Below are 24,857 nucleotides of genomic sequence, written 5' to 3' on the forward strand. Positions count from 1 at the left end.
GAAGCGGGGGAACGGAATCCCGGCCTCCGGGCCGAAAACGGGAACCTTGACCTGTTCCAGCTGAAAAGCTGGGTTGTTTTTGCCCAAGGGCCAGTAGTTGGAGGCCATGATCTCCTCCACCAGATCGCGGCCACCAGAGTAGCGGCACGCTGCCGCAAAAGCCTGATCACAGGCCTCCCGTGTCGGAGACACCTCCTCCGGTGGATCCACGCGTGTGTGTGGCGCCATCTCCTCCATCCGAGAAGTCAGTGGATACTCCTGAGACTTCCTCGCCATCCTCAGTTGTGCTACGGACCCCAGTAAGTCTTCACGTAGAACCATTGCTCGAGCCAGCCGCGGTCCCACTTGCCCTTCTAGCAAAAAGAGATCTCCAGGCGGTCCACGCCTTGGTTCCTCTTAGACATGAAAGTGCAACTACCGTACTGATAGGTCACTTCCACCTCCTTGCCATCTCGCACCTCCTTCTTCTTCTTCGGCTGCTTCTGCAGTTCATAGTACGTGCAAAAGGTGTCCACATCCGGCTCGGCACCGTAAGAGACGCACGCCCAGCAGAATTTGCTAAGTGTCAGGAAAGCAGTGGGAGTCAGATGATGGAGCTGAACATTGAAGGTCTCCAACACCCGGCGAAGGAAGGGAATGTAAGGAAACCAGAGGCCGCAGGTGAAGAAGTCCCGAAAGACCACCGCGTATCCTTCCTCCGGCTCCGGAACAGTCTGACCCGACGGAGGGATTTTCACCCTGGAAGAAGGAAAACATGACTCCTTCAGCATCTCCGCGATTGCCTCCTCAGTAATAGAGGACGGGCCGAAGTCCCAAGACTTTATCGCCATGTCTCCGGAGTCCACGGCGATCAGGTCTCCGATAGACGCAGAGACACTCCCCAAATCCTCCTCCACCAATTTTTCCAACTCCAACAGCGGAGGCAGAGGCAAGCATGCACTCCTCAAAGCGTGCACCCCAGCCGACGGCCCTAACGCCGAGAAGGTGGCGGTAGGGTCCGGAGAAGGCGGGCCGGCGAGTTTGGGCGGAGGCGGAAAGGAAAGCCACCGCGACAGCAACCTAAGCAGCGAGACGCGAACAGAAAGACGAACGCGCGAGGGCAGCAAGAGGCGAAAGCGAAGAGGGCAGAGAGCGATTTCTCGAACGCAATGAAAGCGAGTGAGCGGTGTGTGGGGGGACCCCGCCGCCAAAAGCACCCTTATATAGGCAGCGGGCAGGCGGTCCGACTCCCGCCACACAACGGTCACCTCCGGAAGATTCGCCCGCTGCACAACGGTCACCTCCGAAAAAATCGCAGGGAACGCAACGGACACTGACACAGCGGAAACGGCCGCGACGTAGGGCAACGGCTAGATTTGCCGCCCAACGGCTACTCTCGACGAGACCAACGGCTACGCCAGAGCGGGCCAGGGGGGAAGTAGCGGGGCCTCGCTCGAAGACACCGAAGGCGGCCTCCGCCCCCGCGGACGCCTTCGGCTAAGGCGTTTTGAGCTCACGGCACGCTCCTGGCGAACCATGGTCTCAAAAGGGGGGAACTGTTGTAACATGGCTTTGGCGGGTGGCGAAGGCCCCCGGCAGCGGGGTGTCACCAAAAGGCGTCTTCGAGCGTCTTAGGGCAGAGACCCGGCGCTGACTAAAGGAAATTTCCCAACTATGCTCGAGGGGTGCTGAATCTCCTTTTCATCGCGGACTCCGCCAAGGCCAGGCACGCATCCCGCCGACCGCTCAGGCGGGCGTCTCCGGTATTACGGGCGGAGGCAGCCTTATCTCTAAACTAATCAAACAAACGATCTTGCCTAAGTGTGCGCAGGTACTCAAGCGCGGGCGCTCGCGGTCCGCGCAAGTGCGCCAGCATGGCCCCTGCGCGGCCGGGCGGAGACCTACGGATGATGTCTCCGCCCGGACTGGCGGAGACTCTCCAAGGCGACAGCGCGACCCTGAAGGCGGAGGCCAGCGGCCGGGCGGAGACCTGCGGGTGATGCCTCCGCCCGGACCGGCGAAGATTCTCCAAGGCAACGGCGCGCCCCTGAACGCGGAGGCCGGCGGCGAGAACCTATGGCCCCCGCGCGGCCGGGCGGAGACCCGCAGATAACGTCTCCGACCGTCCGGCGGAGACCCGCCGAGGGAGCGGCGCGCCCCGGGAGATGAAGGCCAGCGCCGGGGACCCAGGCCTTTGGGCCGAAGACCAAGCTACAGTGGGCCGACTGCTCATGGAAGCCCATTACTTGGAGACGGTATGGCAGGATTGCCCCGCGAACAAGAGGCTAGCGGCAGAATATTCCAGGAATGTACTGTAGCAGTTGAGGGGCATTGTAATAAATTCTGTTATGTGGTAGTTGAGTCCTATAAATAGGGGACACTTGTAACCGTGGAGGTTGGTTGGTGAACGAGTTAATGAAACCATAGTTTTCCTGTGTCATTCCCTTACTCATCACTATCCCCCCTGTCGTTCGTATCCCGAGCCTCCGCCCGAGGCCGACCGTCAGATGGACGGAGGCCTCGGTCTCCGCCACGCAGATTGAAACCGCTAGTTTCAACAGTGGGTCAGTGATATTTACTCGTTCTCGGTTGGGCCTCCTATCGTTAGTAACTGGCTACTGATTCAGACCTCGTGGCTGACTAGCAGGATGCCATTTTCTGAGCTGACTGAGCACGTATAGTACACTGCCAAGATTAGCTTACAAGGTGCATTCCTCTAGCTCGGTGATAATATAAATATCCAAATAGAGCAAATTGAAAGGTTTATTGGCCACCCGAAATGTAAATTGTTTGTATGGCAGGCAATACAAAACAGGTTATGGACTTCAAACTGCTTTATCAAGGAAACCATGGTCACACAACGCTGCACCTTCTTACTGAATGGCACCACAGACGCCATGCTTAGATGGCTCATTGGTGCGGCTAAGCTGTACATTTTTGTGGCAAGCTTACGAGCCTTCTGACACAATTGCATTGTGATGATTAAACTTGGGAGAAATGGTGTGGGTACCAAAGAAGTGACTTCGGTCCATAATCATCCTCATAGCAATGGAATCGTGAAATTAACCGAATGTGTGAATTTTCAATAGTAAGGGTCGTCCGGTGATATTACTACGTACTAGGCTACTAGCAACAAAGATAAAAGACAAATTCAGGAGTTGGGAATTCGCAGGTGCGAACTGCGAAGATTAGGGATTCCGTGATATTAATTTGTATTAGAATGTAACTAATTGTGGATGGTCAAATCTTGCCTGTCTAGGTTCTTTTTTAATTAATATATTATTAAGATGGATGCACTGACCAGTTTAATCCAAAAGCATAGGCTCATCGAAACAGCACATGCAATTCTCTTTATATGGCATTACCTTCCCTCATGTGGAATTTCCAGGATTTGAACTCAAGACCTGTGGCCATGATATTCGCATGCACCCCAAGAGCTTAAGTTGATGGGAAGACTAATTCACTTTATATTTCAACACAAATATAACTCATATATACATCGGCTACATTTTTGGTTTAATAAGAAATAAAAGAAGGCATCGATGGAGGTATCACATTCAGGGCTTTAAGGAGTGATTGCACGAAGGTTTCTCATTTTTGGTTGTGAGGTGTGATTGCACGAAGGTTTCTCTAGCAGAATTGCATACACCAGGTGTCCAGGCCATTTAGGAGTGCCGCCATCTATTCACTTGAGTTGCATTGAATCCCCAGTAGGGGTGTGATCAGGAGGCGCATGTGAAGTTCAAATCTTCAATTAATGTGACCTCTTGTGCATCAAGAAAGATATATAAAACTGACCCGTATCAGTCTATGTTGCTTCTGCCTTCGTACGTGGTAGGTGTGCTACTATCCTGTCAACAATGGCAATTAACCAATGACCCATATATGAGCATGCACTACAGGAAACCGGGACTTTGCCCAGTGCTGGAATCTTTGCCGAGTGCCAAATATCGGGCACTCAGCAAAGGCCACCTTTGCCGAGTGCCGCACTCGGCGAAACTTGGCACTCGGCAAATAGGTCTTTGCCGAGTGTCTGGCACTCGGCAAAATACGGCACTCGGCAAAGCCAAACTTTGCCCAGTGCCAGACACTCGGCAAAGAGGCGCCCGGGATAACGGTGCCCGACGCCGGCCTCTTTGCCGAGTGCCTTCTGTTTGGCACTCGGCAAAATATTGGCTTTGCCGAGTGCCTAGGGCTAGCACTCGGCAAAATATTCACTTTGCCGAGTGCCAAACCTTAGCACTCGGCAAAATAAATTTTTTTTTGTTTTTTGCCACCAATTTTTTTTATTAGATTTTTATTTGTACCATGAACAACATGTTCAAATTTGGCACAATTTCATTGCTGTTTGCTATATTTCTTCACTTTATTTCGTTTTCTTGCAATTATCCGGAAAATGTAGGTTTGAACTGCAGGTGCATCGAATAATAGTTTTGATCCATTCCAAAAATGTTATTCTTGTTTGTTAGTGTCACTTTATGCTAAATCAAGGAACTGTCTCCGAATTTCGATCAACGTGCTCACGGGGCAACGTCGCGAACTTGCGTGCGAGTGGTTATTTAATTCTATAAAATTCAAACGAATCCCGAAAATCATGAAACTTGGCGAGATGTCGTGATATCACATGCATATGCGGTGGTAAAAATTTGAAAACGTTTGGAGGGCGTCATCACGTATGGTGTTCACAAACCAGGACATCATCACATGTGATATTGATGACGCCCTCCAAACGTTTTCAAATTTTTACCACCGCATATGCATGTGATATCACGACATCTTGCCAAGTTTCATGATTTTCGGGATTCGTTTGAATTTTATAGAATTAAATAACCACTCGCACGCAAGTTCGCGACGTTGCCCCGTGAGCACGTTGATCGAAATTCGGAGACAGTTCCTTGATTTAGCATAAAGTGACACTAACAAACAAGAATAACATTTTTGGAATGGATCAAAACTATTATTCGATGCACCTACAGTTCAAACCTACATTTTTCGGAAAATTGCAAGAAAACGAAATAAAGTGAAGAAATATAGCAAACAGCAATGAAATTGTGCCAAATTTGAACATGTTGTTCATGGTACAAATACAAATCTAAGAAAAAAAGTTGGTGGCAAAAAACAAAAAAAATTATTTTGCCGAGTGCCAAGGTTTGGCACTCGGCAAAGTGAATATTTTGCCGAGTGCTAGCCCTAGGCACTCGGCAAAGCCAGGACAGGATTTTTTTTTTATTTTTTATTTCGCCGAGTGCCAGATCGGGGGCACTCGGCAAAATAGTTTCTTTGCCGAGTGCCCCGGATCTGGCACTCGGCAAAGAGGTTTGAAATATAAAAAAAAACCAGACACAACACACACCACGCACACACCAGACACGCACACACACGCGCGCCGTAGCCGCCCCGCCGCCGCACCGTAGCCGCTGCGCCGCCGCCGCCGTAGCCGCCGCGCCGCAGCCGCCGGCTCCCCGCGCGCCCGCCACGCCGGCTCCCCGGCCCGCGCGCCCGCGCGCCTCAGCCCAGCGCCCGCCGCGCCCGCGCGCCACTGGCCCCGCGCCCGCCGCGCCCGTGCGCCCACGCGCCCGCTGTAGGAAGGAGGAGGAGGTAGGAGGAAGAGGAGGAAGGAAAGCAGGAAGGAGAAGAAGGGGAGGAGGAAGAAGAAGAAAGAGAAGGGAGGAGAGAAGGAGAAGGGGAGAAGAGGAGAAGAAAGGTGCCGCCTCGGTTCATCGACCCTCACGCCGTAGTGGTCGTCCCCGTTGTCGTCGCCGGGCCTCGGTCTTCGCATTCTCGCTGGCAAGGTATGCCCTAATGTTAGTATTAGTTAGTAAGTAGTAGTGTTAGTAGTAGTAGTTAATTAGTAGTGTTAGTATTAGTTAGTAAGTCGTAGTGACAGTAGTAGTTGTAGTTGTTGTTCATAGTTTTAGTGTTAGTAGTAGTTATTGTTGTATGTATGTGGTTGATGGCCTTCGTGCCTATGTTTGGTATACATGTGGTTGTTGGCCTTCGTGCCAATGTTTTCTGTAGGTTTTGGGAACCTCTCCGTGCAGGGGAGGTGCTGCCGAAATTTTCAATAGAGTCTAACCATTTGCCTTTTCTTTGCAGGACGAGGACCGTTGGGAGGCACTCGGTGACCCCGATCGTCTGCGTTGTCGTTGCGGTTCTGCCTGCACCGCGTCGCCTCGCCACTACAGCGACTCGCCACCGCCCCACTAGCCTGACCTCACCGACACCCTAGGTATAACCCATCTTGCATACTTGCATCTCGTGTAACCCCAGTTAGGCGTCTCCCGTCCGAAAGAGATACGGTCGTTGGTATGCAGATCTTTGCATACCAAATTCTGTACTTGTTTCGAATTGTCCACATTTTTTGGACAGCCCGCGGATGCGTAGATGGGTTGGTTTCCGTGGCCCGCTCCTGTCCAAGACAGAGTTTCGACACCACCTCCTCGTTGTTCTCCTGATACACAATCTCCCTGCCAGGACGTGTATCGGGAGAACAGCGGGGAGGTGCTGCCGAAATTCTGTCTTGGATAGGAGCGGACCATGGAAGCCAACCTCATCTACGCATCCTCGGGTGGGATTAGGACCTATCCTTCACCTATTAGATGTATAGTAGGAACGCCTTGTGGATTTACCTGTAGTTTTTATTACTCGCTTACATATGCATGTGCCAGAGGATGGATAACCGTGAGTGGATGTACACGGGCCACGCAAGTATGACCCCAGAATGGATGACCAAGACCAATGCTTTCCTGGAGCATGCATTTGGTGAGGCTGCTAAAGGGTCAGCCCGGATGCCGTGTCCGTGCAGCAGATGTGGGAACAAGAAAAGAAAAATTAAGAGGCTCGTGGGGGAAGATCTTATCAAGTATGGATTCACGACAAACTATACCCGCTGGATCCACCATGGTGAAGCCGATCGTATTAGAGAGGAGGTGGTGAGATAGCGTCTCGAGGATTATGATGGAGATGGCGGGGTAGCAGACTGGATGGATGACATTCAGCAGGCATGGTTCGGTGAAGGATTGGAGGAGAAGCCAGAGGAAAGCGCAAAGACGTTCTGTGATATGCTGTCTTCAGCGCAGAAGCCCTTGCACGAAAAGACAACGGTATTGCAGCCGGATGCAATTGGACGCATCATGGGGTTGAAGTCGCAGTTTAGCATGAGTCAGGACAACTTCGATGGTATGTTGGCAGTTTTTGGATCCCTGCTTCCGGAGGATCACATCCTGCCGAAGAACTTGTACGAGTCACAGAAACTTCTTCGTGCACTTAAGATGCCGTATGAGCAGATCCATGCTTGTCCGAATGGATGCATCCTTTTTAGGAAAGATCACGAGGGAGCAACGCACTGTCCAAAGTGCAAATCCTCTAGGTACCTAGAGGTCGACACTAGTGATGGCAAGAAGGAACAGCTGAGTATCCCTACGAAGGTCCTACGGTACCTTCCTTTCATACCGAGGATCCAACGGCTGTACATGACAGAGGAGTCTGCGAAACAGATGACATGGCACAAAAATGGCAAAAGGTACAATCCGGACAAGATGGTACACCCATCGGATGGCGACGCCTGGACCCATTTCGATGGCATACATCGTGTTAAAGCTGAGGAGGCTCGCAATGTACGTGTAGCGTTGGCAACAGATGGGTTCAACCCGTATGGATTGTCCGCGGCCCCATACACTTGTTGGCCCGTGTTCGTGATACCCCTGAATCTCCCCCCCCCCCAGTGTCATCTTTCAACCCAAGAACGTATTTTTGTTGCTGATAATTCCTGGACATCCGGGGAACAATATGGGTGTGTTCATGGAGCCTGTGTTCGATGATTTGATCGATGCTTGGGAAAAGGGGGTACTGACATACGACCGAGCTACAAAGAGAAACTTCACAATGCATGTGTGGTACCACTACTCCCTGCATGACTTCCTGGCGTATGGCCTATTCTGCGGGTGGTGTGTTCACGGGAAGTTCCCATGCCCAATATGCAAGGCAGGTGTGAGGTTCACTTGGCTGAAGAGTGGTGGCAAGTTTTCTTCGTTCGACCAACATCGTCAGTTCCTCCCCCTTGACCATCCATTCAGACGAGACATCAAGAACTTCACGAAAGGTGTTGAAGTCACCGATCCTGCACCTCAGATGATGACCGCTGCCGAGATCCGCGCTGAGATAGAGGCTCTCAAAGTTGATAAAGAGAAAGGTCGTTTTGATGGATATGGTCAGTACCACATGTGGACTCATAAATCGGGCTTGACTAGGCTTCCCTATTTCAATGATCTTCTTCTTCCACACAACATTGATTTAATGCACACAGAGAAGAATATCGCCGAGGCGCTTTGGGGAACACTCATGGACACAGAAAAGTCTAAGGACAATGTTAAGGCAAGAGTGGACCTGGCAGCACTATGCGATAGACCAAAGCAAGTGATGAAGACTCCCGCGCCTGGCAAGAAATGGAAAAGGACTTCGGTCGATTTCGTTTTGAAGAAGGACCAAAGGAGGGAAGTATGTCAGTGGGTTCAGTCGTTAATGTTCCCTGATGGGTATGCGGCGAATCTGAGGAGGGGAGTGAACGTGTCCACTTGCCAAATGTTAGGGATGAAGAGTCATGACTTCCACATATGGATTGAGCGGCTCCTTCCAGCGATGACCAGAGGTTTCATCCCCGAGCATGTGTGGCGCGTCCTGGCAGAGTTGAGCTATTTCTTCCACCAGCTTTGTGCCAAAGAGCTATCTCGGGCCGTGATTGATGACTTAGAGAAAGTGGCACCTATGTTGCTCTGTAAGATGGAGAAGATCTTCCCACCCGGCTTCTTCCTCTCAATGCAGCATCTGATTTTGCACCTGCCTCACGAGGCACGAATGGGGGGGCCCGTGCAAGTCCGTTGGTGCTATCCAATCGAGAGATGTCTAAAGGTTCTTTGGAAAAAGTGTAGAAATAAAGCCAGAATTGAGGCATCCATGGCAGAGGCATTCATTCTTGAGGAGGTGTCAAACTTCACAACATCATACTATAAGGATAGCCTTCCCAGCGTGCACAATCCAATCCCTCGTTACAACACCGACGAGAGGTCATCAAATCTCAGCCTTTTCAAAGGTCAACTTGGCAGGGCAAGCGCTTCGAGCACCAAGACCTTGCGGAATGATGAGTGGCGCACTATCATGTTGTATGTGTTGTTGAACCTTGACGAAGTGAACCCTTATGTGCAGTAAGTTCTCAATGAGCTTGTTACATACGCCGTCACTATCGTCTATCTGTCCAACCCCCTTGTCTCTTGCTTTTTCAGGGAATTTCTGAATACATACTGGACAGGAAATAGGGATCCTTCCCCTCAAGAACAAGATAGTCTTCTCAAAGGTGGTGTGCCCGATTTCATTTCATGGTTCGAAAAGAAGGTACCATCCAATTTACATCGTTCCATCTGTGACATCCCACTTTGCTCCTACGAGCGAGTAATGATCTATCCGCCCTCACCTTACAGGCATGCACGGATGCGGAAATGGATGAAGAGTTGAAATAGGTTGTCAAAGGCTTCCCCTATAGGGTCAAGTCATTCACCGTATATGATGTGAATGGCTATCGCTTCCACACAAGAAGCCACGAGCTCAGTCGGCCCAATCGAAAAACCACGAATACTGGAGTTCGTACGCCCGGCACCAATGACCGCGACTACTACGGCATAGTCAAAGAAATATACAAGCTCAACTTTGAGCTTCGCGGAGGTCATAAGCCAGTCGTATTCAAATGCCATTGGTTCGATCCCAATGTCACGAGAAGAGCCCCTGAGATTGGACAAGTTGAAATTCGACAAGATTCCCTCTATCAAGGAGACGATGTCTATATTGTGGCTCAACAGGCCACGCAAGTTTATTATCTTCCATGGGCGTGCCAAAAAGATCCCACTCTTGAGGGTTGGTACCTTGCGCAGTTGGTATCACCGCATGGCAAAGTGCCTGTCCCAAATGATGAGGATTACAACTTTGACCCAAACACATATACAGGAGAGTTCTATCAACCCGAGGGGCTAGATGGCATGTTTCACATAGACATGTTTTCGCTGATGGGCATGGAAGTAGACAATGACATTGATGAGGACGATGGAGATGAGGACGATGGAGAAGAGGTGCAAAATGCCAAAGACTTAGCACTGCTTGAGCGATTACGGTTTGGCGTTGCCATTGATGACAACGATGGAGATGAGGCGGAAATGTTAGACAATATTGTTAGTGATGACGACACTTATGATCCGGCCGCTGCCAATCCTGAAGATTATTTCTAATTCATGTAATACTATATTATTATTATTTTCTAGTTATGTTTCGTTCATTTTGCATCTCTATATTTGTCTATATTGTCAAAACTGGTTTACTCTTTGTATTTGCAGGCACTCGACAAAATGCCGGGCGAAAGGCAGACCCGGACCTGCAACTCGCTCTAGCGAGGACGACTCAGGATGCGGAGGCAGAGGCGGAGGCGGAGGCGTCGGCGAGGAGCCGTCTGGCCCGCCGCCCCCGCGGCCGTCCGAGGAGGGCGGTGCAATCGTCTGCCGTCCCCCCGCCCGAGGAGGACCGGACGACGACCACTGATGACGAGGACCAGCAGCTGGCCCCCCAGACAGGAGGTGGTGACACTTCCTCTGGGGGGGGGTGGCGGGGGTTCCACTTCGAGCACCTCATCGGCACCGTACTTGCGCAGGTCCTCGCAGCTCCCAACGCGGCCGATCCCGTTTCAGAGGAGGCCGGTGATTCGTCCCAAGGGCGACAAGTAAGTATCCGTTCAATTTGCATCTCTTCTTGTTCATATGCTGAAAACCGAACTGCGGACTAACAATTCTTCTTACTGACTCCTGTAGGAACTGGGAACTTGTGTCCGGGGGCGATCATCGGCAGTGCAATGGGATCCTCGGCGGCCTGATCTGCCTGCACTACCCTGGTTTGGTCACCCACGCCCAGGTTGAGTCGCCTCCCTAGACGTGGGGCCACTTCAACTCCGCCGTGGACGCCGTGTACGGCACCGTACAGGAGCGGATCAGGCGTGAGTTCTGGGTGAGTCTACATCATACTACATTGCTCAATACTATGGAATCATTAGACGTTCTTGAAATAATGAAAGGACACATGATGTCTGTATGCAGGACTTCTTCACGTTGGAGGAGGGGCATGACCCCGCCTGGGTGACGAAGGTGCAGGACAGGGCATGCAGGGGCCGAGTCACGGACCTGTACTATGAGGCGAGGCTGCAGTGCCACATCAACCACTCGTGCGACGTCCTTGGTCGTTACCCGGGGAAGAGCGAGGCCAGGACCATGACACTCACCAGGGAGCAGTACCTCGCAGTAAGTTATAAAACATTGTTACTGACTCATTCCATGAAGAATAGGCAGCCTTCATTTTATATTCTAACATTTCTAATACAATACTTGATGGCATGCAAATGTGTCCTTCTTGGTGCGCCAGGCACAGAGACTGTTGGGCGGCCATCGTGGACAAGTGGGTCTCCGATGAGTGGAGGGAGAGGCACGCCCTCCGTCGGGAGTGCCGCCTGCAGATGGGTGGGCCGGCGCACCACCAAGGCAACCGGCCCCTCAGTTTGTACGCCCAGGCCTGGGTACACGCTACGCACTTATTTATTTATTTGTTCTAACGCTCAATTCTCATTACTTCTAATCGTCTTTGTGTTTTCCTCGCAGTCCCAGTCGCATGATGGCCAGGAATGCAACGAGTTCATGGCGTACGCCATGGCACACAAGGGCAAGGCGACAGCCCCGGACACCGTCTACAACCCGGAGGACGGGCCCGAGGCGTACAGCAACACGAGCGTCCACAGCAAGCTCACCGACTACGCCTCGGCGGCCCGCGAACGGCATGGGGAGGACTTCGACCCCGCCACCCAGCCCCTTGATACCGACCTCGTGATGAGGCTCGGAGGAGGGAAGCAGCACGGCCGGTACTGGATGGCCTCCAACATGGTCGACTTGACCTCTGTGCCCAACCTCGCCTAGATCCGAGCACAGAGCACGAGCTCCTCCGTCCCCATTCGACCTCGGCAGGCGAGCACACTGCAGCAGATGGCGGCACTCCAGGTTAGTTCTATTTCATTCGCCGTTCATTACTTTTACACATGTACCTTGCATTTGCATTGTTTAAACGTTGGTGATTGAATATTGCAGGCCACTGTGGAGAGGATGGAGGCCGAGAGGGAGGCCGAGAGGGTCGAGAGGGAGAGGGAGAGGGCCCAGAGGGAGGCCGGGAGGGCTGAGTGGGATGTCCTGAGGGCCCAGAGGGCGGCCGAGGTGCAGAGGATACAGGACATGTTCTCATTCATGTCGAGCCTTGGCACCACTCTCCCGGGTGTGGTGGTGCCCCAGTCGCTGCTCGCTCCAGTTGTGCCTCCTACTCCTCCGGCTCTAGGCACTCCGGTGAGTATATATATATGGTTGATCAAGTCCTTTAGCTTGTGTAGATACTAATGAATTCAATTCTCCTTTGTGCAACAGTCGTCGGGTTCGAACCCGACTCCTTCGCCTCAGCACACACACCCCGGCTGGACAGGTCCACCACCGCACGGAGGTGCCCCTTCAGGCTCCCATTGGGATCAGTGGCAGTAGGTGGTGCCCCTTCATGTTTCATTGACTTTTCTTGATTTAGGACTTGTGTTGGATGAAGACTTCTTAGATGTTGTCATGGATTTGCACATTGGATGTGCGTGTGATGGATTATGCAGGAGGATGTGCTTGTGATGGATGTTGAATGTGCTTGTGATGTATTATGGATTATGTATGCGTTTTGTGTGATGCTAAATGCATGTGTGCTGTCTCATGTATTATATATGAGTTTTGCGTGTTTGCTTTCGAAGGAAAGCAACAAACAAAAAAAATTGCAAATTTCCCAGCTTTGCCGAGTGCCAACACTCGGCAAAGAAGTCTTTGCCGAGTGCCAGGGGTGTGGCACTCGGCAAAGCTGGGAAAAAATGCCGCAAAAAACAGCCACTTCCCCAGTTTTGCCGAGTGCCACAGCCTGGCACTCGGCAAAGAGGTCAATTTTGCCGAGTGCCACAGCCTGGCACTCGGCAAAGAGGTACATTTTGCCGAGTGCCATAGCCTGGCACTCGGCAAAGAGGTCAATTTTGCCGAGTGCCAGATGGTACCACTCGGCAAAGACTATTTTTAAAAAGATTTTTTTTAAAAAAAATTGTTTCTTTGCCGAGTGCTCAGCCCTGGCTCTCGGCAAACATTCAAATTTTGCCGAGTGCCAGTCCCTAGGCACTCGGCAAAGCCGGCGTTAAATGTTGACGGCAGTTATTTTTTTGCCGAGTGCGGGCTTGGCACTCGGCAAAGACTTTGCCGAGTGTCGATTTTTGGCACTCGGCAAAGAAATTTTTACCGACAAAGTCTTTGCCGAGAGGCCTTTGCCGAGTGCGGCACTCAACAAAGCCTTTGCCGAGTGCTTGCCTGGCTTTGCCGAGTGCACCCAGCACTCGGCAAAGAGGGCGTCTGTAGTTGTGATGTGCCTAGGACCTACACTTCTCGATCATATAAGAGACCGAACTCGATTCTATCCTCCTGGATTATATAAGAGGGATAAGGTCCCTGCCCATGATCTAGCACGCTAGATACTACATACAGTAGCTAGGTCGATTGATGTTGTCAAAAGCTGCTGTAGTCAAGACAAAAAATGTAGACAGCGGCACCGGCACTGGGGTTGGGAAGCATCAGAGAATGGGATGCACTACCGGAGATGGCTTCTTTGCCGAGTGTCTGAGACTTTGCCGAGTGTTTTTTATCGGGCAACTCGGCAAAGATGCCGTCACGTTGGCGCACGCCGTAACGACGACTTTTCTTTGCCGAGTGTCAGATTAGCACTCGGCAAAGGCTTTGCCGAGTGCCCGATAAAGCGCACTCGGCAAAGAGGTCTTCGCCGATAAACTGTTTACCGAGCGCTCTTTGCCGAGTGTAACACTCGGCAAAGGTTTTGCCGAGTGTATATCGGCCTTTGCCGAGTGTCTGAGGCACTCAGCAAAGAAGCCGCCTCCGGTAGTGATGTAAGCTCAGAGTTCAATTTCTGTGAGGCATCCACTTCACCGCCGGAGCCAGCAGTACTGGCGCATCATGTGTGACCATCGCTCTGTGGTGGTCAGAACCACCCGCTTTGCCACCGGAGCCAGCGACGTTGCCCTTAAGGGCGGTGTGCGCTTCTACGGCGAAATCGTCATCACCGGCGCAGTTCCTTTGCTTTAGGAGCTTGGACTACGTCGCCGACCGCAGCGACAAAATTCGTCCTCTTCTGGAGACTTCGTCAGAAGCTTCAGAGAATAGGATGTAAGCTCAGAGTTTAATTTCCATGAGACGTCTAGAGACGCAAGCAGTACCTGTTGACGGCATTGCAGAGGGCGCCAAACTAGAACGAAAAGGAATCCCATGCATCTGGTATGCAAATTAGGTGTTGTGTATGTCAATGCTGCTCTGGTGCTGCTGCTGCATGAACACTGAGTGGATCTGACACCACACGACGACGAGAGGTACGGTGGTCCAGGCGCAGCGTGTCATTGACCAGCATGTCAGCTCGTCGCACCGATGCATCTGGTACCCACGTGAGCAGATTTGCATACCAGATGCTGATGCGTGCCGCATGCAGTCCCAGACAATTGGACGACCGCCAAATGGGGCGTGCTTAGCTAGGCATGAAGGAGAAAATGTCATGCACAGGAGCTCTGCTCACAGAGCTTGTTTGCTGCTTCACTCGTCGTCCGCCGCCTCAAGTGCGACCCCAACTATACAGGGACATGATCTTAGAAACGGGTTGTGCCTCCGTGCTCATGAAGCTGCATGCATGGGGAACAGACAGATCACTGGTAGCACTCATCATCGTCCGAGAAGCCCTGATGGTGGGACAGAGCCTGCCGAGTTTAGCTTTTGCTAGCTAGGACAGGGGAATCTATAGCACAATTCTTGTGCGCATGAACTTGGACATCTAGCTATTAACGTGCGGCAAAGCTGTGTCCCTTTTCGTCAAGTTCCGGATTGCAATAGTAGTCTGGTTTGTAAGGACCTTACTTGATTATTCATAATAAAGCTTTGCCCTTCACAAAAGGAAAAAAACAGATTTCTTTCTAGTACGACACCTGTGATCAGCGTGGCCCCCTTTACAAGGGATTTTAATTATATGCAGTAGCTGATGCCTGTTGGGGACCTTTGCATAATTTATACAACATGGTCAAGTTTTTTAAGAAAGCATTAATAAAGACATATAGGAACATGTGGGCATGTCATCTGCATCTTGATTTTACGTTCGCAAGGATCCCTAGACAATACCAAACATCTCATGCAATTCGTACATATATGTGTTGCCCCTGTTGTAACGCACAGGCAATCACCTAATGAGTTATTTATCCAATAATGCAGCATAATGAGACGCGTGACAAGTCTACACTACTACAGATTCATTATCACCACTGGTTCCAAAACCCGCCATTACTGCTAGTTTCGGGGCCTCAGTGGTGATAACCATGGTCATCACCGGCAGATAAAATGTTTTTTTGTAGTAGTGCTGGAAATGTTTTGGACACAGTGGCACTGGGAAAAGTTTTGTTCAGGGTTTCAGGAGGACCACAAGTAGAATTGTGATCCAGGTGCGGGGCAATTTTGCAGTGGCAATGCTTGTTGCAAGGTGGCTGTTCCAGAGCTGCACGCGGGACGCCTCCTTGGAACATAGTGTTGCCGCTGCTGATGGCCATGCTGTTGACCTTGCACTCTCATTTTATTCCAGCCATCCACGTAGTGTTCCTGTTATGGCTTTGTTTGACAACAATCCATCGCAATACAGGGGAGTTTAATCCACTACTTTAGAAAGAATACAGTGTTTTCTTCGTGGTGTCCCCATTATATTGGTTGGGTTGGCAATGGAAATAAATATAAATTGCTACAATCTTGACTTTCGAGTAGTTTACTTTTACTTTTGGACCACACAGGAGCACATAACCACTAGAGGGGAGACATATGAACACTAGTGTACAAAGGAAAGATCCACGAGGCCAAGCCACATTTCTTCTTTTACGTGTAGTATGTTGTGACACTAATATAGAGAATTCAGATGGTTACCGTAAGATGGCTCGAGATTCTTGTCTCAGTGGGTTTAACTTCGTCCATCTAATGCGGAAAAATGAGGGATGGTTTAGTAGTTTAAAAACGTTTGGGAATAGGAGGCATCATGTGAAATTTAATTCAGGGTTTCAACACAAGCTTCTGGAATTCCAAGAGAGAAGAGGATGGTGTTTTGTTGCTTTTGTCAAGTCTAGTGTATTGATTTTTTTTGGGGCCAACATGACATTTGATCAGGTCTAGTGTATTGTTGCTTTGTCACTGACCATTCAGTTGAATTGTGATGAATTCAGGTGGGTGGATCATGAGGTGTAGCTTTCTTGGTCTACATCCACCCGATGAATGTGTTGGTTGGTATGTAGGATCCCAGTACTACTGTATTCTTTCTCAGACGGTCAAAAGTCATTAACGGAGATGACCAAGCCGTCCGCCTCCAGTTCAATGTCTATGTTAATCTGGATCTTACAGAGGTGAGCATATGCCCATCTCGGTAAATAAATTAAAAAAATAAAAAATAAACAGAGAGCCCGTTGATGGGCTTGCTGATCTCTTATGCACGTGCGCCACCGCCGCTCGCCGGATCTGGATGGCATCGAGCTCTCTGGTAATTTCTTGTTTCCCTTCATGAGGCAGTTCTCTTTTCTCCATGTATTGTGGCAATAATTGATCTATTCTTTGGGCTCAATCATGTAATAGAAGATATATCAACTCACACCTCCATTCCATTCACAAATTGTGTCTTCTTTAGATAGTCATGGTGCTCTGTTCAGCTATATGCAATCGGTTCTGTCTTTGTCAAATAGTGTCTGCTATTGGGAACCGATGGGAGAGTGAACAATTGACACAGAGACTCAGAGTAGTCAATACACCATAGTAACTGTCAATCACTACCTGTCCGAAAGTAGCTTTTATTGCCAGATTTGTCAAATTTTGATCTGGTACTGGGAAATCGGTAATGATGCCCATGGTGTCTCACTACCGGTTGTTCACATGGTAGTGATACCCATTTTCATTAAACAAAAAAAAGAAAAAACACTGCACCCCCACGCACTGGAGCTGGGCTGTGCCCACTGCCACCGTGCCCCATGCAGGGCCTGCGTCCGAGAGTTGGGCTCCAAGGTCGAACCCTCGTGTCGGGGCAGGCCACACTTGCAGGGGCACACCCTTGCGCCGGTCTCATGTGCCACCGCCACACTTGCAGGTTGAGTTACATAGTTCCATGAGTACAATTTTGCCCTTATGCCAGCAACGGCATATTCTGCCATACTGAGTACATCTCTTGGGGGCCTTAGTGACATTTACACATCCAACCGCCTTTGCTAATGGGCCATTGTTGAGCCAGGCCCTCCCCAACAGGTCCTCTATGTCGGGTCCTCCCAGTTTTACCGCTAGAGTCGTGCTTTTTCTTTAGTCTATGGCTTCATCCTTCGGCTCGCTTTTGACGCCTTTGTCCTCCTTATGGGCACGCCGAAGGTTGTAGTTTTCCGGCGAAGGCTTCCCCCTCGGGGGATTCCCAAGCGGAGGTCCCGTGAGCCTTCGCCAAATCATCCTTGGTGACCCTGCGGGCCTTCGCCTAATCATCCTTGGTGACCCGCGAACCTTCAATGATCCATCGTTGACATCCCTGTAGAACCATCACAAAAGACCGGTTTTATCAGTGGGCCTTCAGGCGCAAGTGATGGCCCAACAATAATAACTTCTTCTGTCGTACCATCCTTAAATGTCACACAGTGCCAACCAAAGGAGGCATATAAAATGTCAGCATATGTACAAGGCAACACGTAACATAGCTAAGCCTCAGTTCATGGGTTACCACATAGATCAATATATATAGTGCTAGTGCATAGGCATGGGTAATCAGATTTCTTTCTGTTTGACTTATTATATCAAATGCAGCAGAATGAGATGCGCTACAAATGTTTGGGACAGAGAGGCATCGGGGAAAGTTTTATTCAGGGTTTCAGGAGCACCACAAGCAGCACTCCTAACCACAGCGCGGGGCAATTCTGCTGTGGCAATGCAAGTTGCAAGGTGGCTCTTTCCGGAGCTGCACGCAGACGCGTCTGCTTTCAATGCAGTGTTGCCGCCACTGATGGCCACATGTGCGGCAGACAAGGTGTGGACAAGCTAGAGGTGCATCGAAGTTCCTGTTAGAATGTTGCACTGGAGTTTGTTTCGTAACTCAATTGATTTGATATTAAGGCCAACTCTTGGGGGCTAGCTCATGTCTCGTTGTGTCTCTTTTTCTTTTTGGACCTTAGTGCTTTTAACTATAAATATCTTATGTTATTTTTATTTTATTTTATAAAAAGGCATTGAACTTTCATTGACATGATAATGTTATGTTTATCAGTCTTAGTTCTTAGCTTTACAAGTACTAAATGTTTTCCTTGTGATGTCTCATTATAATTATGGTTGGGTCAGCAATGAAAAGATCCATAAATTGCAACAATCTTGACTTTGATTAGTTTATTTTTATTTTTTGAATTATGTGTTTTTACTTTCTATGAGAGGCACTGTGTAATAGAGAAGGGCAGCATGGGTTGGGCTGGGCAGTAAAAAAAATATTGTCAAAGTGAAAAGGTCCATGTATGATTGTGTTGGCGTAGAACAGCTTTTTTATTTCACATAACCCTGATAGTACAGAATAGAGTATAGATGAAGAAACTTGTTGGCCAAGAGGCATGGCGGGGCTCCATTGATCCGGCTTCACTGCATGTAGTCTGGTTCGTGAATCATCCACTATGGGTGTCGTTGTCATCATTAGCTTCACTGTCGTACTCTCCTATAGTTCTATGGTGGAATAAGCTACTTCAACTAAGGAAGCGATGCCATTGTTTGGCTAAGGGTTAACTGTCTGGAAAAGCTTGGGGGCCTTGGAGTACTTCTCCATGAGAATTGTGCATGAGCCCTATGCTTACGATGGATATATATAGCATGAATGGAAAGCGCACAAGTTTTTGTGGGAATGAAAACTCCTTGTGAGCAGACGGTATTGTGATGAACAGACAATAGCCTATTTTTCAGCCGCAACCAAAATAACTCTCTGGAAAGCAGAGAAACCTCCTTCTGGCACTACACATGGGATAAATATGGTTGGCTGCCAAAAGATATCGCACTCGTACCACAAGTCATTCGGCTATCCAAATAAAAAACAAAGCAGTAAGCTACGACAAAGCAGTAAGCTAGACCCTGGAGAACACAGTACGACAAAGCAGTAAGCTATAGCATCACTTATTAATAATAATAACTTCTTCCACGGTACCATCCTTAATTGTCACACGGTGCCAACCAATTGAGGAATATAAAATGTCAGCATATGTACCAAGGCAACACGTAACATAGGCACATAGCTAAGCCTCAATTTCATGGGTTGCCACATAGATCAATATAGTGCATAAACATGGTTGATCAGATCGAGAATTCTTGCCATATGAGTTAATATACCCAATGCAGCAGACTGAGATACACTACTGGAAACAGAGACTTTGCCGAGTGCAAAATTCTTTACCGAGTGTCAAAAATTGGACACTCGGCAAAGATCTTCTTTGCTGAGTGCCGGAAACTCGGCAAACACGGGCACTCGGCAAAGGACTTCTTTGCCGAGTGCCAGACTCTCGGCAAAATCTCTACACTTGGCATAGGCTGCCCGTGAAACGGCGCCCTGCCACGGCCTTCTTTGTCGAGCGCCTGCGGTTAGGCACTCGGCAAAGATTTGTTTTTTTTTGTTTTTAATTTCTTTGCCGAGTGCCCCAGATCTGGCACTCGGCAAAGATTTAAATTTTTTTTTTAATTCTTTGCCGAGCGTCTCAGATATGGCGCTCGGTAAAGAAATTTTTTTTATTTTTAAATACTTTGCCGAGTGCCCCGTGGACGGCACTCGGCAAAGATTTAATTTTTTTTTATTATTTCTTTGCCGAGTGCTCCTGTGGATGCACTCGGCAAAGAGGAAATTTTAAAAAAAAATTTAAAACATTCTTTGCCGAGTGCCTAATGGCTGGCACTCGGCAAAGACACCCTTTGCCGAGCGCCATGCCCCGGCACTCGGCAAAGTTTTTTTGTTTTTTTTTGTTTTTGGCCTCCAATTTTTTTGTGCAGCCTTTTTAAAGCACCAGGAACTCCTAGTTACAATTTAGGAATATTTTGTGGCTTTTTGTTATATTTAGTTACTTTATTTCGTTTACTTGAATTTTTCTGGAAATTAGAAATTTGAACTGCACGTGGTACGAATAATGGAGTTTAATGATTCGAAAATTGATAGTCATGTTAGTGAGTGTTATGAGAGGCCGTATCCAGGAACGGACCATGTGGAGATGTCCTAGTTTGTAAGCATCGTACGTGACAATGTGCACGAAATCTTCTAAAATTTTTATCATAGCCTCCACATATGATATCACGACATCTCAACAAGTTTCATGATTTTCAGACTTCGTTTGCTTTTTATAGAATTTATAAACACTTCACACGTAATTTTGCGGACATGTTTCGTGAACAAGATGTCCGAAATTTCGAGTCCGTTCTTGGATACGGCCTCTCACAACACTCACTAACATGACTATCAATTTTCGAATAATTAAACTCCATTATTCGTACCACGTGCAGTTCAAATTTCTAATTTCCGGAAAAATTCAAGTAAACTAAATAAAGTAACTAAATATAACAAAAAGCCACAAAAAATCCCCAAATTGTAACTAGGAGTTCCTGGTGCTTTAAAAAGGCTGCACAAAAAAATTGGAGGCCAAAAACAAAAAAAAACAAACAAACTTTGCCGAGTGCCGGGGCATGGCACTCGGCAAAGGGTGTCTTTGCCGAGTGCCAGCCATCAGGCACTCGGCAAAGAATGTTTTAATTTTTTTTTAAATTTCCTCTTTGCCGAGTGCATCCACAGGAGCACTCGGCAAAGAAATAATAATAAAAATTTAAATCTTTGCCGAGTGCCATCTAGGGGGCACTCGGCAAAGTATTTTAAAAATAAAAAAAATTTCTTTGCCGAGCGCCAGATCTGAGACGCTCGGCAAAGAATTTAAAAAAATTTAAATCTTTGCCGAGTGCCAGATCTGGGGCACTCGGCAAAGAAATTAAAAACAAAAAAAAACAAATCTTTGCCTAGTGCCTCCCTGATCCGGCACTCGGCAAAGCTGCGGACTTAGCGGTTTTTTGACCGGGCCGGGCAGTCACTGCCAGGCATCCCGTGCCCACGCCTGCCCGCCCACTCCTGCCCGCCCCGCTCGCCCGCGCCGCCACCGGCCGCCCGCGCCGCCTTGCCCTCGCTGCCCATGCGCCCGGCCGCCCGTGCGCCGTGCCCTCGGCCGACCCCTGCCCCCGGCCAGCGCCGCCCGCAGCCTTCATGCCAGGCCGCGCCATGCCCCCCGGCTGGCCCTTCCCCAGGCCGCGCCGCCCTGACCCCGGCCGGCCCTGTGCCCCGACCGCTGCCTTTTTTCCAGCCTTGCCTTGCCCCCAGCCGCGCCCCGTGGACCACCCGCCCCGACGTCATCCGTGCTCGACCCCGTCCCCGACTCCGCCCGATCCCGACGCCGCTCGCCCCTACCCCGTCGCCCGTCAGGTATGCCTTCTCACTTATTATTGTCGAGGTAGTGGTAGTTGTAGTAGTATTAGTTGTACTAGTGGTAGTATTAGTACAACTAGTGGTAGTATTAGTTGTAGAATTAGTGGTAGTAGTAGTAGAAGTAGTGGTAGTAGTAGGTAGTAGTTGTAGCAATAGTGGTAGTAGTAGAAGAACCAATGGTAGCTAGTAGTAGCAATAGTGAAAGTAGTAGTACAAGTAGTGGTACTACTTGGATATATTCTTCTGCATGGATTGATATCCAAACTACATGGCTTCTGTTGAGCCATATGTGCTTGTCGGCCATCGTGCCGTTGTTTTTTGTAGGTTTTGGAAACCTCACCGTGCAGGGGAGGTTCTGCCGAATTTTTTTGTAAATAACAGTATTTTGTTCCATTTTTGTAGAGAAGAGCCCGTCAGAGTTGAGTCAGAGTTCTCGCCACCGTGTCGGTCTACCTGCACCGCGTCGTCTCGCCACTGCACCAACCCGCCACAGCCCCGCTAGCCTGACTCCGTCGCCACCCTAGGTATAACCCCTCTTTTTGTATCATTGTCGTAGATCGCGTAACCTAGTTAGGCGTCTCCTGTTCGAAAGAGATACGGTTGGAGGTATATAGATCTTTGCATATCTATGACCGTATCTATTTCGGATTGTCCACGCTTTTTGGACAGCCCGCGGATGCGTAGATGGGTTAGTTTCCATGTTCTGCTCTAGTCCGAGACAGAGTTTCGGCATCACCTCCCTATTGTTCTCCGGATACACACTCTTCTTTGGCAGGATGTGTATCTGGAGAACAGCGGGGAGGTGCTGCCGAAATTCTATCTCGGATAGGAGTAGAGCATGGAAACTAACCTCATCTACACATCTGCGGGTGGGATTAGGACCTATCCTCACCTATTAGATAGTAGGAACACCATGTAGATGCAATTGATGGTTACATTACTCGCCGATACATATGTTAGGGGATGGATGACCGTCGGTGGATGTACACGGGCTGGAGAAGTCAGAGTGATTACACCACGGAATGGATGAACAAGACCGATGCTTTCTTGAACAGTGCATTTGGCAACGCTGCTAAAGGACATTGCCTAGTTTTGTGTCCCTGTAGCAAATGTGGAAACAGGAGAAGGGTAAACAAGGTGGAAATGGGTAAACATCTTGTGAAGAATGGATTTACGCCGGACTACACCCGGTGGGTCCACCATGGTGAAGCCCATCGTATGAGAGAGGAGGTGGTGAGACCACGGGTGGAGGTTTTTGATGCTGATGCGGGGGTAGCAGACATGTTAGATGACTTTCACCAAGGACAGTTCGATGAGGGACGTGAGAAGGAGGAGATGGAAGCAGCCGCACAGGCGTTCTATGATATGATGGAGCCCACGCTGCCCGGCCACCGTGCTGCCCGCGCGCCCACAAGCCCGGCCGCCCGCGCCGCCTTGCCCTCGCTGCCCACGCGCCCAGCCGCCCCGCGCGCCGTGCCCTCGGCCGGCCCTGCCCCTGGCCAGCGCCGCCCGCTGCCTTCGCGCCCTGCCGCCGGCCGCGCCGTGCCCCCGACCGGCCCTTCCCCCAGCCGCGCCGCCCGCTGCCTGCGCGCCAGGCTGCGCCATGCCCCCGGCTGGCCCTTCCCCCGGCCGCGCTGCCCTGACCCCGGCCGGCCCTGCGCCCCGGCCGCGCCTTTTTTCCAGCCTTGCCCTGCCCCCAGCCGCGCCCCGTGGACCACCCGCCCCGACGTCATCCGTGCTCGACCCCGTCCCCGACTCCGCCCGATCCCGACGCCGCCCGCCCCTACCCCGTCGCCCGTCAGGTTTGCCTTCTCACTTATTATTGTCGAGGTAGTGGTAGTTGTAGTAGTATTAGTTGTACTAGTGGTAGTATTAGTACAACTAGTGGTAGTATTAGTTGTAGAATTAGTGGTAGTAGTAGTAGAAGTAGTGGTAGTAGTAGGTAGTAGTTGTAGCAATAGTGGTAGTAGTAGAAGAACCAATGGTACTAGTAGTAGCAATAGTGAAAGTAGTAGTACAAGTAGTGGTACTACTTGGATATATTCTTCTGCATGGATTGATATCCAAACTACATGGCTTCTGTTGAGCCATATGTGCTTGTCGGCCATCGTGCCGTTGTTTTTTGCAGGTTTTGGAAACCTCACCGTGCAGGGGAGGTTCTGCCGAATTTTTTTGTAAATAACAGTATTTTGTTCCATTTTTGTAGAGAAGAGCCCGTCAGAGTTGAGTCGGAGTTCTCGCCACCATGTCGGTCTACCTGCACCGCGTCGTCTCGCCACTGCACCGACCCGCCACGGCCCCGCTAGCCTGACTCCATCGCCACCCTAGGTATAACCCCTCTTTTCGTATCATTGTCGTAGATCGCGTAACCTAGTTAGGCGTCTCCCATTCGAAAGAGATACGGTTGGAGGTATGTAGATCTTTGCATATCTATGACCGTATCTATTTCGGATTGTCCACGCTTTTTGGACAGCCCGCGGATGCGTAGATGGGTTAGTTTCCATGTTCTGCTCTAGTCCGAGACAGAGTTTCGGCATCACCTCCCTGTTGTTCTCTGGATACACACTCTTCTTTGGCAGGACGTGTATCTGGAGAACAGCGGGGAGGTGCTGCCGAAATTCTGTCTCGGATAGGAGTAGAGCATGGAAACTAACCTCATCTACACATCTGCGGGTGGGATTAGGACCTATCCTCACCTATTAGACAGTAGGAACACCATGTAGATGCAATTGATGGTTACATTACTCGCCGATACATATGTTAGAGGATGGATGACCGTCAGTGGATGTACACGGGCTGGAGAAGTCAGAGTGATTACACCACGGAATTGATGAACAAGACCGATGCTTTCTTGAATAGTGCATTTGGCAACGCTGCTAAAGGACATTGCCTAGTTTTGTGTCCCTACAGCAAATGTGGAAACAGGAGAAGGGTAAACAAGGTGGAAATGGGTAAACATCTTGTGAAGAATGGATTTATGTTGGACTACACCCGGTGGGTCCACCATGGTGAAGCCCATCGTATGAGAGAGGAGGTGGTGAGACCACGGGTGGAGGCTTTTGATGCTGATGCCGGGGTAGCAGACATGTTAGATGACTTTCACCAAGGATAGTTCGATGAGGGACGTGAGAAGGAGGAGATGGAAGCAGCTGCACAGGCGTTCTACGATATGATGGACTCGGCACAGAAACCCCTTCATGATCGGTCAACGGTGTCTCAACTGG

At 49.9% G+C, this 24,857-nt stretch overlaps 2 protein-coding genes across 2 annotated transcripts; one reads left to right on the plus strand and one right to left on the minus strand.

The window, feature by feature from the left end:
- Positions 1–21,213: 21,213 nt before the first annotated feature.
- LOC136543356 (uncharacterized) lies at positions 21,214–21,561 on the minus strand. The gene has a single exon (XM_066535829.1). The coding sequence runs from the start codon at positions 21,559–21,561 to the stop codon at positions 21,214–21,216; it is 348 nt and encodes a 115-aa protein (XP_066391926.1).
- A 1,407-nt stretch (positions 21,562–22,968) lies between these two features.
- Positions 22,969–23,939, plus strand: LOC136543357 (anther-specific proline-rich protein APG-like). Its single transcript, XM_066535830.1, has 2 exons — positions 22,969–23,435; positions 23,840–23,939. Exons 1-2 carry the CDS (start codon positions 22,969–22,971, stop codon positions 23,937–23,939), a joined length of 567 nt encoding a protein of 188 aa, XP_066391927.1.
- Positions 23,940–24,857: the final 918 nt, after the last annotated feature.

This window comes from Miscanthus floridulus, chromosome 3 (genome assembly GCF_019320115.1).
Source record: "Miscanthus floridulus cultivar M001 chromosome 3, ASM1932011v1, whole genome shotgun sequence".
NCBI classification, from domain to species: Eukaryota; Viridiplantae; Streptophyta; class Magnoliopsida; order Poales; family Poaceae; genus Miscanthus; species Miscanthus floridulus.